Below are 16,160 nucleotides of genomic sequence, written 5' to 3' on the forward strand. Positions count from 1 at the left end.
TAAGTAGGACCCCGGGTTAAGGCTAGCTGAGCCCCAGCACTTCCCATCACAAGATGGGCAGAAACGCCCCCGACGTGGCAGCACTGAGACAGGCATGGCTGTGTGACAGATGTGGCTGCACCTACCACATGTGGCCCTCCCACCTCACCCACGAGTAGGGCTCTCTGGGGTGCCTCTCCCCCTCACACACTTCCCACCAGCCACTAAAGGGCGAACCTCCACACCCACGCTGGTGTTTACACACAGCACTTGTTATTTCAATGACGCAGAACTGAACTTGCCTTTCCCACCCCATGTTGTATGCCCAGGGCCACTTCCCGACACCACGAGCGGCTCCAGCCTCATCGTGTACAAGCAGCCGGTGTCAGAAGCAGGGCCCGGGCGTGCCTGTGAGGAACAAGGGCACATGCACTGCACCTCATCTGTCTAGGATGCCGGCGGCTGGAAACCTGGGGTGATCATCAGTGACCTGAGCCGCTGTGAACAAGCCTCCAGACAACCTCAGATCGCAGGAAAAGAGGCCACGTACTCGAGGCTTGAAGACAAATGTAAACACAAACACAACTTAAATATAAAAGTTCTGCACTTGAGGGGCGCCTGGGTGGCGCAGTCGGTTAAGCGTCCGACTTCAGCCAGGTCACGATCTCGCAGTCCGTGAGTTCGAGCCCCGCGTCAGGCTCTGGGCCGATGGCTCAGAGCCTGGAGCCTGCTTCCGATTCTGTGTCTCCCTCTCTCTCTGCCCCTCCCCCGTTCATGCTCTGTCTCTCTCTGTCCCAAAAATAAATAAAAAACGTTGAAAAAAAAAAATTTAAAAAAAAGTTCTGCACTTGAGCTTTAAATCCCATGTGATCATGTGGAGGTGGAGGGAGAACAGTGCAGATTCAGATGTGCTGATTCACGAAGGTCGAGAAGGTCTGTTCAGTTTACGTTTTAGCAAATGACAGACACAGTTCCCCTAACTTTGCCTTTAAAACTAGGCCCAGTGGGGCACGTGGTTGGCTCAGTCGGTTAGGGGTCCAACTTCAGCTCAGGTCATGATCTCACGGTTCATGGGTTTGAGCCCCGTGTCGGGCTCTGTGCTGACAGTTCAGAGACTGAGGCCTGCTTCTGATTCTGTGTCTCCCTCTGTCTCTGTCCCTCCCACACTCATGTTCTGTCTCTCTCTGTCTCAAAAAATAAACACTAAAAACAAACAAACAAATCCAACCCAGTGGTCCAACAGCCAGAACAGAAAGAAAACCTTTCAGCACCCTAAGCTAAGCTGGGTTAAGAATCTTGTAAACCCAAGTGGTGAACGTGATTTCTCTCCTACACTAGCAGGTGTTAAAACCTCATAAGCAAAAACGTCCTTTCCCGCGGGACTAGGCGCTTCTCAGGACACGGCTGGCATCTGGCTACTGCACCATGGCACGCTGGCTCTCCAGAAGTTGGAGGTGCTCGAGAGACTCCTTCCTACCCCCGCTCCTTGGTACAACACTGTCACAGGAGAATGAGTACTTGGTACACAATTCCTGACAGTCGTTGGGATTGACGAGGATACCGAACACTGGAAATGCTGGCTTTATGTCCTACTGTCCATGATCCATGAGTTACTTACAAAGTGCACCATCGATAGGCACAAGAACAGATGATCTAAGAGATGTCATGATGGGTTTCTCAATGTCAAGGGGGAGTTTTGTCTTCAATGAGAATTTTAACTAATAAATCTGAACCCAATCTAACTATCCAGGTATTTCAGAATGAAATCATTTTGCTAATAAATGCACATCTGATGCTTTCAATTGCCAGAACTTAAAGCATAACGTCTTTGTAAAAATATCACTTTAATTTAAAAAAATCAGCTTTAAAGAGCAATGTACAACAAAATAACAATTACTTTCTGGCAACTAATATTGCTGGAAGATTCAGTCACGTGCCTCCCTCTATCTCAGTGTTGAGACTACACGATAAAGTCGGGAATGAGACTCTGTGGGGTGCCTGACCTTCAGGTCTGCACAGCTGTGCTGAGACAAACAAGCCCTCGGTCCACCACATGCACACAGCAACACTGCAGTTCTAGGGGACAATGTGGCCACGGTGCATGGAAGCAGTCACATGGACTCTCCTGTCGCTAAAAGAGTTCGTAGTTTATTTAAACAGAAGTAGCCAGCTATTTTAGGCCTAACAACATGTTGTACAGCCACTTAAACTCTCACTGCTACTCAGAGCCTACAGAGTTATGAATGAAACATGTACTCGATGAACCGCTTGATGGTTTCCTGCAAAATATGGACTTAATTTGGTAAACAAAGCATGTCTTCCAACTGGCCAAATCTACTTAGTGAGTCATGTTAAAAGCAGAGCAGGAAAGAAAGTACAGTAAAACCTTGGATTGCGAATAACTTGTTCTGCGAGTGTTCCGAGAGGTGAGCAAACATTTCCAATTAATTTTAACTTGATAAATGAGTGAGGTCTTACAATACAAGCCGTATGTGACAACAAACGTCACATGATCACAACTGAGCCGATGGTTCTTCTCTCTCTCGCTCTTGCTGCAGGATTGTGCATGGTCGTCAATGCAATGTCACGTTTCCGTGAAATCCTCAAAAGGAGGCAAAAGCAAGTGTCATTGGATAGGTTCCTTGTTAAAGCTGCACGAAAAGAAAAAGATTCCATTGAGCCAACAGATGGCAGTCATTCTGTCAGTGACAGTGAAAGTCATCCTACATAGTAACCCTCCTCTCTCCGGTCTCCCTCACGCTGGCCATGAAGGTTTTCTTTTTTTTTTTTTAATTTTTTTTCAACGTTTTTTAATTTATTTTTGGGACAGAGAGAGACAGAGCATGAACGGGGAAGGGGCAGAGAGAGAGGGAGACACAGAATCGGAAACAGGCTCCAGGCTCTGAGCCATCAGCCCAGAGCCTGACGCGGGGCTTGAACTCACGGACCGCGAGATCGTGACCTGGCTGAAGTCGGACGCTTAACCGACTGTGCCACCCAGGCGCCCCGGCCATGAAGGTTTTCAAAGATAAGTGCAGGTCAGTTGGTTTACTTTTATTATTTTGTATTATATTACAGTATTGTAATCATCTTTATATGAATATTTTTGTGTGGAATGAATCATCTGAGTTTCCATTATTTTTTTGGAGAAATTCACTTTCATGTAGAAGTGCTTTGGATTACAAGCATGCTTCCAGAATGATTTTTGCTCGCAAACCAAGGTTTTACCGTATCATTATGTCTTTCAGGATGCTGGTACGTAGCAAAGCATCATTTTTATTTTTTTAAATTTTTTTTTTTTCAATGTTTTTTATTTATTTTTGGGACAGAGAGACACAGAGCATGAACGGGGGAGGGGCAGAGAGAGAGGGAGACACAGAATTGGAAACAGGCTCCAGGCTCCGAGCTGTCAGCACAGAGCCCGACGCGGGGCTCGAACTCACAGACGCGAGATCGTGACCTGGCTGAAGTCGGCCACTTAACCGACTGCGCCACCCAGGCGCCCCGCAAAGCATCATTTTTAAAAAGTCTTTCATTTCTGGTTTGCTGAAATGCACCTTTTGACCTAGTGTGTTTGCGTGTGTTTACTCACTACAAATGTTAACTTTTCTTCAATGCAATTACTGTTTTTAAATCTCACATTTGGGCATAAAAAGGGAAGAGTATATTCCATTTTTAACAAAGGTGTTAACGGCAGCATTTCTTTTTTTTTTTTTTTTTTTTTATTTATTTTTGGGACAGAGAGAGACAGAGCATGAACGGGGGAGGGGCAGAGAGAGAGGGAGACGCAGAATCGGAAACAGGCTCCAGGCTCCGAGCCATCAGCCCAGAGCCTGACGCGGGGCTCGAACTCACGGACCGCGAGATCGTGACCTGGCTGAAGTCGGACGCTTAACCGACTGCGCCACCCAGGCGCCCCAACAGCAGCATTTCAAGGAATTGCTTTCCCATTTGCCGTGATGTTAGAGCAGAAGCCTAAGAATGCCATGCGTGCGGTGTGCAGCAAGCTTCTGGAGGGCAAGCAGGTAAGCCCTCCCAGGTGAGCTCCCCCAGGTGAGCCCCCCAGGTGAGCTCTCGCAGGTGAGCTCTCCTAGGTGAGCCCTCGAAGGTGAGCTCCCGCAGGTGAGGTCCCACAGGTGAGTCCCTGCAGGTGAGCTCCTCCAGGTGAGCCCCCCCCCCAGGTGAGTCCCCCCTCGCCCCCAGGTGAGCTCCTGCAGGACAGCTGGCTGCACTCTGCAGCACTTCCTAGCCAGGCAGTCTCACAATAGGGGAAAACGGCTGTGTGCTCCATTTGAAAAAGCTCTCATGAAAAAAGGAAAGGAAATAGGAACATTTTCTTTTAGAATATTCCATTCTGAAAAAAGCAAAAGAGAATTATAAAAGGTGGCACAGAAAAAGCACCCCATGACCTTTGACACCACTGAGGAAGTTACTCCCCCATCAATATCAGGAATGTTTTTCTTTCTCTTAAAAAAGTTCACTTGGATCACCAAGTAATACAGGTTCCCCTCAATATTTGTGTTCACAGTCTACTTTATTTAAAGTGGGGGAGCAGCTGTGCATTTAGTCCTCCTAAGTATACGCCATACATCTGGAGAGCTGTCTGGTGCGGATGAGAAGTGTTTACTCATTTGTGATTCTACAGGCAGATTTGTTAGAACCTATGTTCTCAACCCTGCAAACCACAGTCTCCTGGAAAAGCGGGACTCTGAGGGGACAAGCAAAACGTGTGTGGGGCTAGTCTGGGACATGAGGAAGGCAATTAGTTCAAAAGCAGTCTTTTAAAGGGTGGACATTACTGGGAAGGAGCACGGCCAACGAGACTACATGCTCACTGGAACTGCACAAAAATGGAAGGGACCCCAAATATCCACATAACTTTAAAATGCTTGAGAGGAAAACACAGAATAGGTTTACGACACTCTCTAGGTTTCTGGTGAACACACTTACATGTGGAAAAGTGATCATCTAGAGCTTGGCGGTTGCCAGGCTTCCTGAAATCGCACTCAAGAAACAGTGCTGCTGAAAACAGAAGCTCGGTGGCCGTGGCTGAGAGACCGTGCCCTGTCCTCACCTTGGCCTGACGCCAGGAAAACCGTCCAGAGTGCACCAGTGACAGACACACACGCACCAGTCACGGCTCCAGTGAGAAGGGAGAAATCTCCCATCTCAGCAAATGCCAGGTCAAGCCATCCCCCCTTTCCATCCTGAAATAGATGACTTCTGAGTATCTTGTTTTAACAGATGCTTTAAATTCCTCACGGTTACTGTATTTCTTGGGATCTCATGTTCTGAATTTTATCTTTGCCGTCAAGACCGCGTTCAAATGCCTGCCTGGTACCTGCCAGCCTATCCATAGCTTTCTCAACAATGTTCAATGTTTTATTTTTCCATTTTATCCCAATAATGAAGCAAGGTATTTAACCACTGTCTGTAATCAAGGAATAAGGGAATAAATTGACAATAGCACTATATCACTTCACAAGATAGAAAAGTTCAGTATAATATGTTAATTTAATAAATGATACTTTCTTAATGAGTTTCATAATAGAATCATAAATGTGAGAATGATTAGCTAAGATTTAAGCAAGAGTTGGCAAGCTTTCTGAAATACTCATTAAAAGGGAAACAGTACTCAAAATGAAACCAGAGACTGTTCTCAAATGGGACGTACTTAGAACGTACACCATGACTGACACGTGCTCTCCCGTGTAAGGATTGATGTATACCGAATATTCATTTTCTCCCAAACTTTACCATTAAAGAGAAGCCCAAATTTTGTCTCTAATTCTCGCAGAGTGTCAACATCACTGGCTGGATCAGCCACCAGGGGGCACGGCGGAGCCCTGCCCCATGCGGGACACCGAAGGACACGCCGCGGACCAGGGCGCGGCCCAGCAAGGGCCTTGAGAACCTTGCTTCAACATCCTGGGGACCCAGGATAACCCGTCACGTTCACTCCAGTACTTTTATCGCTCCCAGTTCGACGAAGACTGGCTCTTCACCGCTCAGATCTCGAGTTCTGCCCAAAGCGCACAAGGGGACACTGGCCGCGGGTCACTGGCACGAGTAGGGAGGTTAACCGCTTGCTCTGTGCAAAAGCAGACTGGCGAGTGCCCGCTCCCTCCACTGCCCAATGTTACCCCACGGGTGTCCCTAAAGCCACCTCCACTTGGGGGCTGGGCCTCCTCCAGGCGCCTCCTCTCCAGCCCCCGAGCCGGGCATGCGTGGGCCTCCCCCCAAACAATGCCCTCCCATGCTGGCTGTCGGTGCTGCTCTGTGTCACCGTCAGCCGGGCTGTGACTGTGGACCACGCACTTCACGTGTGCCTTCCAGCAGAGCCCTTAGGATAAGGCCAGCGTCACCACACGCTGCACGCAGTTCACCTTCAGGGTACAGCTGCCCCTCGAACGATGTGGGGTTTGGGCACGGACCTTTGTGTCCTTGAAATTCCCCAGTCAGGAGAACTTGTGAGTCTCCCTAAACTTGACCAGAAGTCTGGCCAATCAATAGCAGTCGATGATCACTTGCCTTGTACACTACATGTATCCTGTCGTGCGTTCTCACAACAAAGGAAACCAGAGAGAAGAGAAGGTCATTAGGAAGGCCGCTCGGAAGGGACAACACACTCATCGCACTGCACGGTTCTGACCGGAAAACACCCACGTACAAGTGGACGCATGCAGTTCAAACCCGTGTTGTTCCAGGATGAGCTGGGTGATGATGTTCTGACATCTTAAAACTTTCTGGCTGGGGAGACCACCCCTCACAGGGCAGCCCATTCTTAAAGGAGAGCAAACCAGGGCAGTCACGTCCATTTGCAAACTGCTCCATCCAGAGCCCTGCCTCCCCATCTGTCCTGTACCCAGGAGCAGCACCCCTCTGCTCTCCCCCCGCATCTGCCCCCCTGCCCCCTGCCCTAGGAGCAGGACCCCACCACCCTGCCTCCCCCATCTGTCCCATCCCCCAGGAGCAGGACCCCTCCGCCTTGCCTCCCCCATCTGATCCTGCCCCCAAGAGCAGCACCCCTCCTCCCTGCCTCCCCCATCTGTCCCATCCCCCAGGAGCAGGACCCCTCCACCTGCCTCCCCCGTCAGATCCTGCACCCAGGAGCAGGACCCCTCCACTCTCCCTCCCCATCTGTCCCCCTGCCCCCTGCCCCCAGGAGCAGGACCCCTCCTCCCTGCCTCCCCCATCTGTCCCATCCCCCAGGAGCAGGACCCCTCCGCCTTGCCTCCCCCATCTGATCCTGCCCCCAAGAGCAGCACCCCTCCTCCCTGCCTCCCCCATCTGTCCCATCCCCCAGGAGCAGGACCCCTCCACCTGCCTCCCCCGTCAGATCCTGCACCCAGGGGCAGCAACCCTCAGCGTTGATCATCCTGGGCCCCGGTGCAAGGCAAGAAGGGCCACCTTTATTGCTCAAAACTCACCAAAATTGTTCAAACTAGCCGGTCCTAAATTGTTTACCATGCCCTGCCGGCCTGTCCCAGCCAAGCCCAACAAAGCCCATTCACGGTGTGAATCCTTCCCTGCCTCCTGGCCCTCCTGGGGCATCCCCATGTTGTGCCCCTGTCTCTAGGACCCAGGAGTGTAACAACCCTGGCTTTCCTGAGCCTCCGCTCCAGGTCCTCTTGTGGCTGCACCTGACTGGCCGTGTCACGCAAGAACCCCGGACGGCCCCCACGGATGGAGGGGACAACTGAGGATTACAGGGAATGCCATCACAGGGGCCCGCCACCCTCTGAACAGCAGCGTCCCACCCTGGGGCATGGAACCTGCTGCCCACACACCACACACCCCAACCGGACCCGTGTCTGATCCCGAAGAAAGTAGTCTGTAACTGCCAACCTACAAGGTCAGTCCCCACATCCAGGGTTTTTGGGAAGCTTCTGTCTCCCGCAGCTGCTGCCTTACTCCCCGTCGTCTCCACATACCCACGAACCCCCAACAACACACTAGCTGGCCCTCCTGCCACTGTAACTGCCCCTTCCCACAGTTATGCTGTCCAGTCTCGGGTGGGTCTTTAATGGAAGCAAATGCCTATCCCTGTGGTGCCTGAAACCTGCAGCTCAGGGTCCCTACCCCCAGCACAGGTGCCCTGGGCGGCCAGGACCCAGCATTCACCCAACCCACTTGTTTTACATGGAGCCATTTGTGCATTTGGTCGCTGGGCCATTCATTTCAGAAGTGCTTACTGAGCTCATTCATTCATTCATTCATTCAGGAAGTACTAACAGCCCATCCATTCATTCATTTGTTGAGGAAGTGCTTACAGAGCTCATTCATTCATTTATTCCTTTGTTCAGGAAGTGCTTACTGAGCACACTCATTCATTCATGTGTTCAGGAAGTACTTACTGAGCTCATTCATTCATTCATTCATTCAGAAAGTGCTTACTGAGCACACTTATTCATTCGTTCGTTCCTTCAGGAAATGCTTACTGAGCACAGGAAGCCTGCCTGGTAGAAGGATTCAGACAGGAATCCGGCGGTGACGATGCAGAAGGCAGCCGTGTGTGATGGAGGGAGCACGCCATCAGGGGAGCTGGCGCCATGGGGTGAAGGTGCTAATCTAGCCTTGCTGGCTCCTGCCTGGGCAATTTCTGTGATCAGTAAAGCCAGACCATGTCTCCTGTAGAAGCATCACAGGCCTAAGGATGAAGCTGTGCCCCAGCAGTCACCCTGTGCCAGCTGGCACCGAGCATGCAGCTGGCCAAAGAAGCGGGGGGCTCCTTCCCACCGAGGTGCAACCCAACCAGAGCCTGAGGTTCTAAGATGCCAGAGGACCTCGTTGGCACTGAGAAGGCTGAAGGTATGACTGGAGAGACACGTGCACACAGGTGTATGAACACACACACACACAGATACACATGTGCACACACGCAGAGATACACACATGTACACGCAGATACACGTGTGCACACACACAAACACAAATAGACATGTGCGCACACATGCAGAGATATACACACGCACATACATGTGCACACACACGTGGATACGCACGTACAGAAGACACACGTGTGCACAGTGGAGATACACATGCACACACGCATGCACAGACACACGTGCGCACACACAGAGGCACACACACATAGACACACATGTTCACACACGGATACATGTGTACACACGTGTGCGCGCACACACGCACACGTGCAGAGATCCACACATGCACACACAGACACACACGCGGAGATACACAGACACATGTGCAAAGAGATACACACACAGACACACACATGCACACAGAGATTCATACGTGTACATACATGCAGAGATACACACATGCACACAGGTAGACACACACATGTACATGCACGAGCACAGACACACATGCGCACAGACTCACATGTGCACACACAGACATGCACACATAGACGCCCCATCCCAGTCCTGCTGGTCTAGGAACGCTATCCTCAGCACCCAGGCCACAGAGAGCACCACGGTGAGGGGTAGGTTATGCTGACCACAGAGCCCTCCCACAGAGTCATGGATACAGGGATGAGGACAAGAGCTCGGTCATCTGGAACTGAGGCCACCACAGTTCAGATCTCATCCAAGGAAAGTCCTTGGAGGACAAGGATCTTGTGGCTCGCACTCCTGGCTCCTGGGCGAGGTGCGCCCTGGGAAGACCAGTCATGGCGGGAACAAATTCTTATTAAGAAGCAACTGGAGGGCCGCCCGGGTGGTTCAGTCGGTTAAACACCCAACTTCGGCTCAGGTGGTGATCTTGTGGTTCACGACTTGGAGCCCCGTGTCAAGCTCTCTGCTGACGACTCAGAGCCTGGAGCCTGCTTTGGATTCTGTGTCTCCCTCTCTCTCTGTTCCTCCTTGGCTGGTGCTCTGTCTCTCAAACGTTAAAAAAAAAAAAAAAAAAAAAAAGCAATGGACCATCTGCATCACACACGCACTCCCCAACCTGGCAGTCGGCCTCATGAACACAGGAGGCAGGTGCAGGCAGAGACAGGTCAGGGCCAGGTTCAGGATCCCAACCAACGTACAAGCGCGTGCAGGTGGGAAGCCAGGGCCACGGGCACTCACTCACTTGATCCTGGTAACATGAGAGGCTGAGATGACCGTTTCCTCTTGATGAGACATCTTAGGATTAACAAAACTTAACTGAAGGGTGGGGGTGCTGGATGAGAGACAGGTGCGCGGCTGGGGGACAGGCACTCTACCATGGTCTTGACTTGCATCCATTCCTGCAATCCTCTCCACCTACAACTCATCTTGTGAGTACAGGAGCAGGGAGGGACAGGGGCGTCCACGCTGCAGTCGTGAGTGGCAGGGAGTGAGGGACAGGGGCTGAGTGTGTTCCTCCTGGTCCAAACTGGACAGCACACTCTCGCCAGGCTGCCCTGCCCCAGCACGTAAGCACCCCCTGTCCTGGGGGCCAGGGGAGCTCACCTCCCGTAAGACGCGGGCCAAAGCCCGCACAGCCTCACGCAGCAGGAGCTGGGAGGGGTGAGGACGGGGCGCTCTAGACTCTCGGGAGGCGCCGTCTGAGGAGCACACACTCGAAGCAGCAAAGCCGTTCCCAGGCGAGTGCAGCAGTGAGGTTCTCTACAGGCGGACGAGGCGCCTCCTGAGATGCCGCGCACCTGCTGCAAGAAGCTGTCCGGAAAGGTACGAACAGGCGCCTGTCGGCCAGGTGGCAGGAACACTCACCCTGCTCCCTCATCTGAAGGGTTAACCGTGCAGCTGCTGCGGGGCGGTGCCGTGTGACACGGGGACCCAGCTCGCCCGCCGCACACCTCTTCCCTGGGCAGTCGGCCCTCAGGGCAGCTGCCACCTGACCCCTGATCCGCCGGGGACCCTCCCGGCTTCCAAGTGCTCTCCTGCTGCCTCCGGCTTCCCCCAACACCGGCTCCCGTGAGCACGGCCACCCCACCTGACTTAGCACTTTGCTCCCTGCTGGATATGCGCCCGCCCTCCCCCAGCAGGGAGGAAGCCACTCCAGCCACCACATAGGATGTGCGGGCCTCCGTGCGGTTCACGTCGGTCACGGAAGGCTGTGCATTTCACGTCTGTCTGCTTACTCACAGAGGTGTGCGGAGTCTGGCCCCGGAGATGTCTGCTCGTACTGCTCACACATTTTCCCACATAAAATAGAGCATATTAAATAAAAAAAAAATTACTCAAGTAGTATCGTTGCAAAGGCAAAGCATCGTCCCCATGAATGCCGCAGAGTTCTGCGACACGCTGTCTGAGGGGAAATTAGGGCATCAGGGGGATACACAGCCCAGTGGGAGCAACCTTTCAGGGAAAAACCCCAGGACCACCGCTTCAGACAGACTGCCAGCCCACCCGTGTCACGTGCCAGAGCTGAGTACCTTTCTCCTGGGATGTGTCCTCATCAGCAACCATGACCCTAGCCCAGGGAACAGCTTGGAACCTCCCTAGGAGCAAAGCACTTGCTTCCCTGCTGTGTCCTCAGTGCCTGAACGAGATGCCACACACACTCAGCAGACTCAATACGCATTTGCCGTGCGAGCCAGTGTTAAGAGTTCTGCGTGAAGTTGACTTGATGCAGCCGCTGTGGGAAGCAGTGTCTCTGAAGGGCAGCTGGACGGCGAGAGAGCAGGGATGCCAGCGCAAGTCTGCACCGGTCCCGGCCTTCTCCATGCACCACACATTCCCCAGACCGTATGCTTCCACAATTTACAAGTGCTTAGACGTTTTTCCAACTATAATCTCCCGTAAATGTTTCTGGAAGAGGGAGTGTTATCCCAGAGACATGCTCTTCAGTGATCTCGTTAAAAAGACTCAGAAAGCTAATATTTTGTTTCCCACTTCATTTTTAATACATACTAATCCACCCTTCCAACCGCAACGTCTTAAACAACCTAACTTTGTTTGACAATTTTATCACCGATCCAATGGGAAAAGGAGGTCTTTTCAGAGAAGACTCCTAACTTCGGAAAACAATGAAAGGTTTCTTCAGTGAGCGAGAAAGGCCTTTACAATTGACTAGGCACAGGAGAGGACCATGATTTCTTGCAGAGGGAAGAGCATTCAATGTGAGGCTTGGAAGGGTCACAAACACACACGGGGTGAGAAGGTATGAGAAGGGGTGGACGCATAGTAGAAGAGGAAGGACTCCTGTGTGAGGGAGGAGAAACCCTAAGGGCTTATCAGCCAACCACGAAGAACCACAATGGCCACCTGGGTTGGGACTGCTCCGAAGAACCTCAATTTAACCTGCAGATTCTCTAGTCCTACTTATGGTGTGTGTGTGTGTGTGTGTGTGTGTGTGTGTGTGTGTGTGTAAAAACAGTGCTTTGAGTACTCATTAAGATGTTTTAATGTTCCTTTTGGAGCCTAACATCTGACTGGTTAGAAATTAAGTCATCTTAACCTATGATGATCTGTTTTTAGAGCTCACCATGGGGAAGTCAAAACTCAGCAGGATGCGGTGCAGTAGGGAGGCACCAGCATGGTGTTTTCCCATAAAGGAAGCCACAGAGAAGGGAACTCTAGTACTCTCCATATTCTGCCTTTTTGAGAAATTAGTTTCCTTTGCTTACTTTAAGCAAGCACTTATTACCTATAATGGACACTTGACTTTTCATTTCAAAGGGCAAAACCACAATCATCCATTCTAAACTTAGAAAAGAAGAAAAAAATAACCACAGCCGGAACCAGTCCAAGCAACATAAGAAATGTCTTAAAAACCTTCACTTTTACCTGAAGCCATAAAACTTCTAGAGGAAAACACAGGGAAAGAACGTCTCAGTGACGGTCCTGGTGATTTTTTTGAAATGACACCTGATGCACATGCAACAAAAGCCACAATCAACAAGTGCGAACCCCCTAATTAGAAAGTGGGGAGAGGATCTGAATAGAAAATTTTCTATAGAAAACATAAAGATGGTCAAAGAACACATGAAAAGATGTTCAATACCACTGTTTACCAAATGCTAATCCAAACCAGTGAGAGACCTGTTAGAACAGCAGTGATCAAAAAGGCAAAAAATAACAAATAGTAGGACGCGGAGGACAGGGAACCCTGTGCACTGTTGGCGGGAATGTAAGTTGGTGCAGCCACTACAGAAGGCGGATTCCCCAAAATATTAAAAACAGAACTACCCTATGATCCAGCAATTCCACTTCCGAATATTTACTCAGAGGAAATGAAATCTGGAGCTCGAAGAGATATCTGCATCCCCACGTTCATTTCAGTGCTATTTACAAGAGCCAAGGCAAGGAACAGCCTAAGAGTCCCTCCAGGATGGATGAGTAAAGATGATGTGGTGTAGACGCGCAGTGGTATATTCAGCCATTAAGAAAGAAGGAAATCTTGCCATTTGCAACCACATAGGTTGACCCTCAGAGCCTTGCCCTAAACGAAATAAGTCAAACAATGACAAATACCACTTGATCTCACTTATCTGCTGCGTCTAAAAAAACCCTACACTCCCGGGTACAGAGAACAGGCTGGTGGTTACCAGAGAAGGGGAGGTGGTTACTGGGATTGGGAGAAGCCGGTCAGAAGGTACGATCTTCCAGTTCTAGTCCTGTAGGACTAGTAACTCCCAGAAAGTCGCGTACGGCACGGTGACCAGAGTTTACAATGCTCTGTGGTAGAGCTGAAAGTTGCTAAGAGAGGAAATCCTACAAGTTCTCATCACAAGGAGACTACGTAAGGTGCTAACTTACGGGGACCATTGGCAGCGTCCACGCACGTTACATCACTGTGCTGCCCACATGGAACAGGTACGGGGTTGAATGGCAATCATATCTCAATAAAACTGGGGATAAACAAAACCTTCCCTTTTGTCATTTGAATGCTGAGGATTAAGTGGTAATGAGAAGATACAGTTTCTAAGACTCCAAAATGTTAACCAATACATTTGTATTCCGCCCCTTGAGTGCTGGTTGAAAATATTATCAGTTAACAAAGGCTGGGTACAAGGTAGAGTATTATGTCCATTTTACAGGTGAAGAAAATGAGGCTCAAAAAGGCTTCTGACCTGTTCCCAGGGAGGAATTCCAGTTATCAAGCAGACTGCTCAGTATAAGCCACAGGTCCCTGCATCGGCTTTGGGAAGTGCCCACCGCCCCATCTCCACCCTGCAATCCCACAGTCACTCATGGAAATGTGCTCCTTCCTCGCTCCTTTGGGGTCCCACAGGCCTCCTTGCCTCTGCCCAGTGCCCCTGGACACCCAGGGCTGCGATGAGGATCCCAGAGACACCGGGGACCCAAAGGGGGTGGGGGTGGGGGGTCCTCCTGGCTCCTGGTGATGTTTCTGGCCCTCAGTGATCCCCGTTCTCCACCCCCACCCTCCCCAACACCTGTCAGGGTCTGGGGACCAGGTAGGAGGTGGGCCAGGGATGGAGCTAGAGGTAGGCTGGTGTTCCAGGTCTGGGTGGGAGGTGAACAGGGCTCTAGGGTCTGTGTGGTGGGTGGTCCCAATCCAGGAAGGAAATGGACAAGGCTCTGGGGTACAGCCGGGAGTGGGCCGGGGGTCTCGGAAGGAGGTGGCCAGGGCTCTGAGGTTCGGGAGGGCGGTGGCCAGGGCTCTGGGGTCCGGAGGGAGGTGGACAGGGCTCTGGGGTCCGGGCGGAGGGTAGGCCGGGGGTTCGGGAGAGAGGTGGACAGGGAGGGCTATGGAGCCCGGTCGGAGAGTGGGCTGGGGGTCCCGGAAGGAGGTGGCCCGTGCTCTGGGTTCCCGGCGGTGAGTGGGCCGGGTGTGCGGGGTCTGGGTCCGAGAGCAGGAACTGGGAGGGCCGCGCCCCCCGCCCGCGCCTCCAGACCCCTACCCAACATACCGTGCCGTCTCAGCGCTGCCATGGCGATGCTGCGACCCCAGCTCTATCCCCTCGCCAACAGCTTCAGGGCCAAAGTAGCGCTGCGACGCTTCCGGATTCCGACCCTCTATGCCCACCCACAACAATCGGCGTGCCCAATCGGGATCCAGGGTCTTTCCCGCTGGATGCCAATCAGCGGAGTCCCGGCTGTGGATTGGTTTTTGCGGGTGCCGTGGGCGTGACCAAGGGCGCTAGTGCTTGGAGCATGCTCAGAGGGAAGTGACTGACTACTGGGTGAGCCGGCTTCCCGGTTTTGGTGCCTTAGAAGAAAGTCAGAAGATGCAGGGAACTCCAGTCTCATATAAAGCCTATTAAACTATATCCTCTCCTTATTACCGTTTATCAGTATTCAAATGAAAAAAGGGAATTTTTTTTATTTTTTCCCAGTTTTGTTAAAATATAATTGAAATACAACACTGTAAGTTTAAGGAGGTATTATGAGTAGGGGTTCAGGGGGAAGGGGCTACGGAAAGGGGGTCATGGGAAGGAGTTCATAGGGACGTGGTCATAGGAAGATAGCGGGAAGGGTCAGCAGGAGGGGATCAAGGGAAGAGGAAACTCAGTGGGAGGGGCCCCTTGGTCCTGTGGCTCTGTGACCACTTAAGGTGTCACCTGGGGTTCTGTGGCCCCAAATCAGGGGTGCCAGTGCTGTAGGGGTGGGAGCAGTGCAGGGGTCCACTTAGCGCCCACCGTGCACCCAGGTGTCCACAGGTACTCCAGCACTAGGGGTGTGAAGGCCAAGGGGAGGAAGAGAGCCCGCAGACTGCTGTGGGGAAGACCCCTGCCCTCTGCTGTCCTCTTCCCCGCCGGTCCACTTCCCCCAGGTGGGTTTCTTCCCTGGGCACCCTGTCCAACCCCACTGCACCCTCTCTGCGGCCTGGATTTATTGTGTTCTCCTCTTCTTGAATTTACCTCTTTGGAAAATATATTCTCCAGAGTCTGTCAATGCAGGACACTGTTCAAGATGCTGAGAACATGTCGTGAATGGCCTGATGACAGCAGACAGGAGAGGATGAAGTGAGACACACAGCATATGTCACACGGACACGAGTGTGGGGGAGCGGATGGTCAGGAAGGTCGTGTGAGTCAGGCTGGGAGCAGGACTCGGTGGTAGCTGGGCAAAGATCACTCAGCAGAAGGGCAGCAATGTCCCTTGAGACTCTTGAGGGGGCAGAAGGACTGATGCCATCTGTCAGGAAAAAGGCCTCAGTGTTGGGACAAGACCCAGAGGGGATCATACTACTTTGCGTTCTCCAGCGAGGGAGGAAAACCATCAGCCCGGGAGAGCAGAGGTGTGATATCTGACATACATCTCACAGAGGGGCCTTGAGGAAGCAGGGAGACCAGTGTCAGCCATTGCAGTTAG

General features: G+C 51.8%; 1 protein-coding gene across 4 annotated transcripts in view; it reads right to left on the minus strand.

Moving 5' to 3' along the window:
• The window catches only part of ERICH1 (glutamate rich 1), a 60,828-nt gene extending 45,963 nt beyond the window's left edge, over positions 1 to 14,865 (minus strand). For all 4 annotated transcript variants that reach the window (XM_058719808.1, XM_058719807.1, XM_058719809.1 and 1 more), the window contains exon 1: positions 14,756 to 14,865. In XM_058719808.1, coding sequence (XP_058575791.1) covers positions 14,756 to 14,777 — 22 coding nt within the window. In that variant the 5' untranslated portion in view covers positions 14,778 to 14,865. The remainder of the gene's footprint in view (positions 1 to 14,755) is intronic.
• Between the last annotated feature and the right edge of the window lie 1,295 nt (positions 14,866 to 16,160).

The sequence above is a fragment of the Neofelis nebulosa genome, chromosome 3 (genome assembly GCF_028018385.1).
Source record: "Neofelis nebulosa isolate mNeoNeb1 chromosome 3, mNeoNeb1.pri, whole genome shotgun sequence".
NCBI lineage: Eukaryota > Metazoa > Chordata > Mammalia > Carnivora > Felidae > Neofelis > Neofelis nebulosa.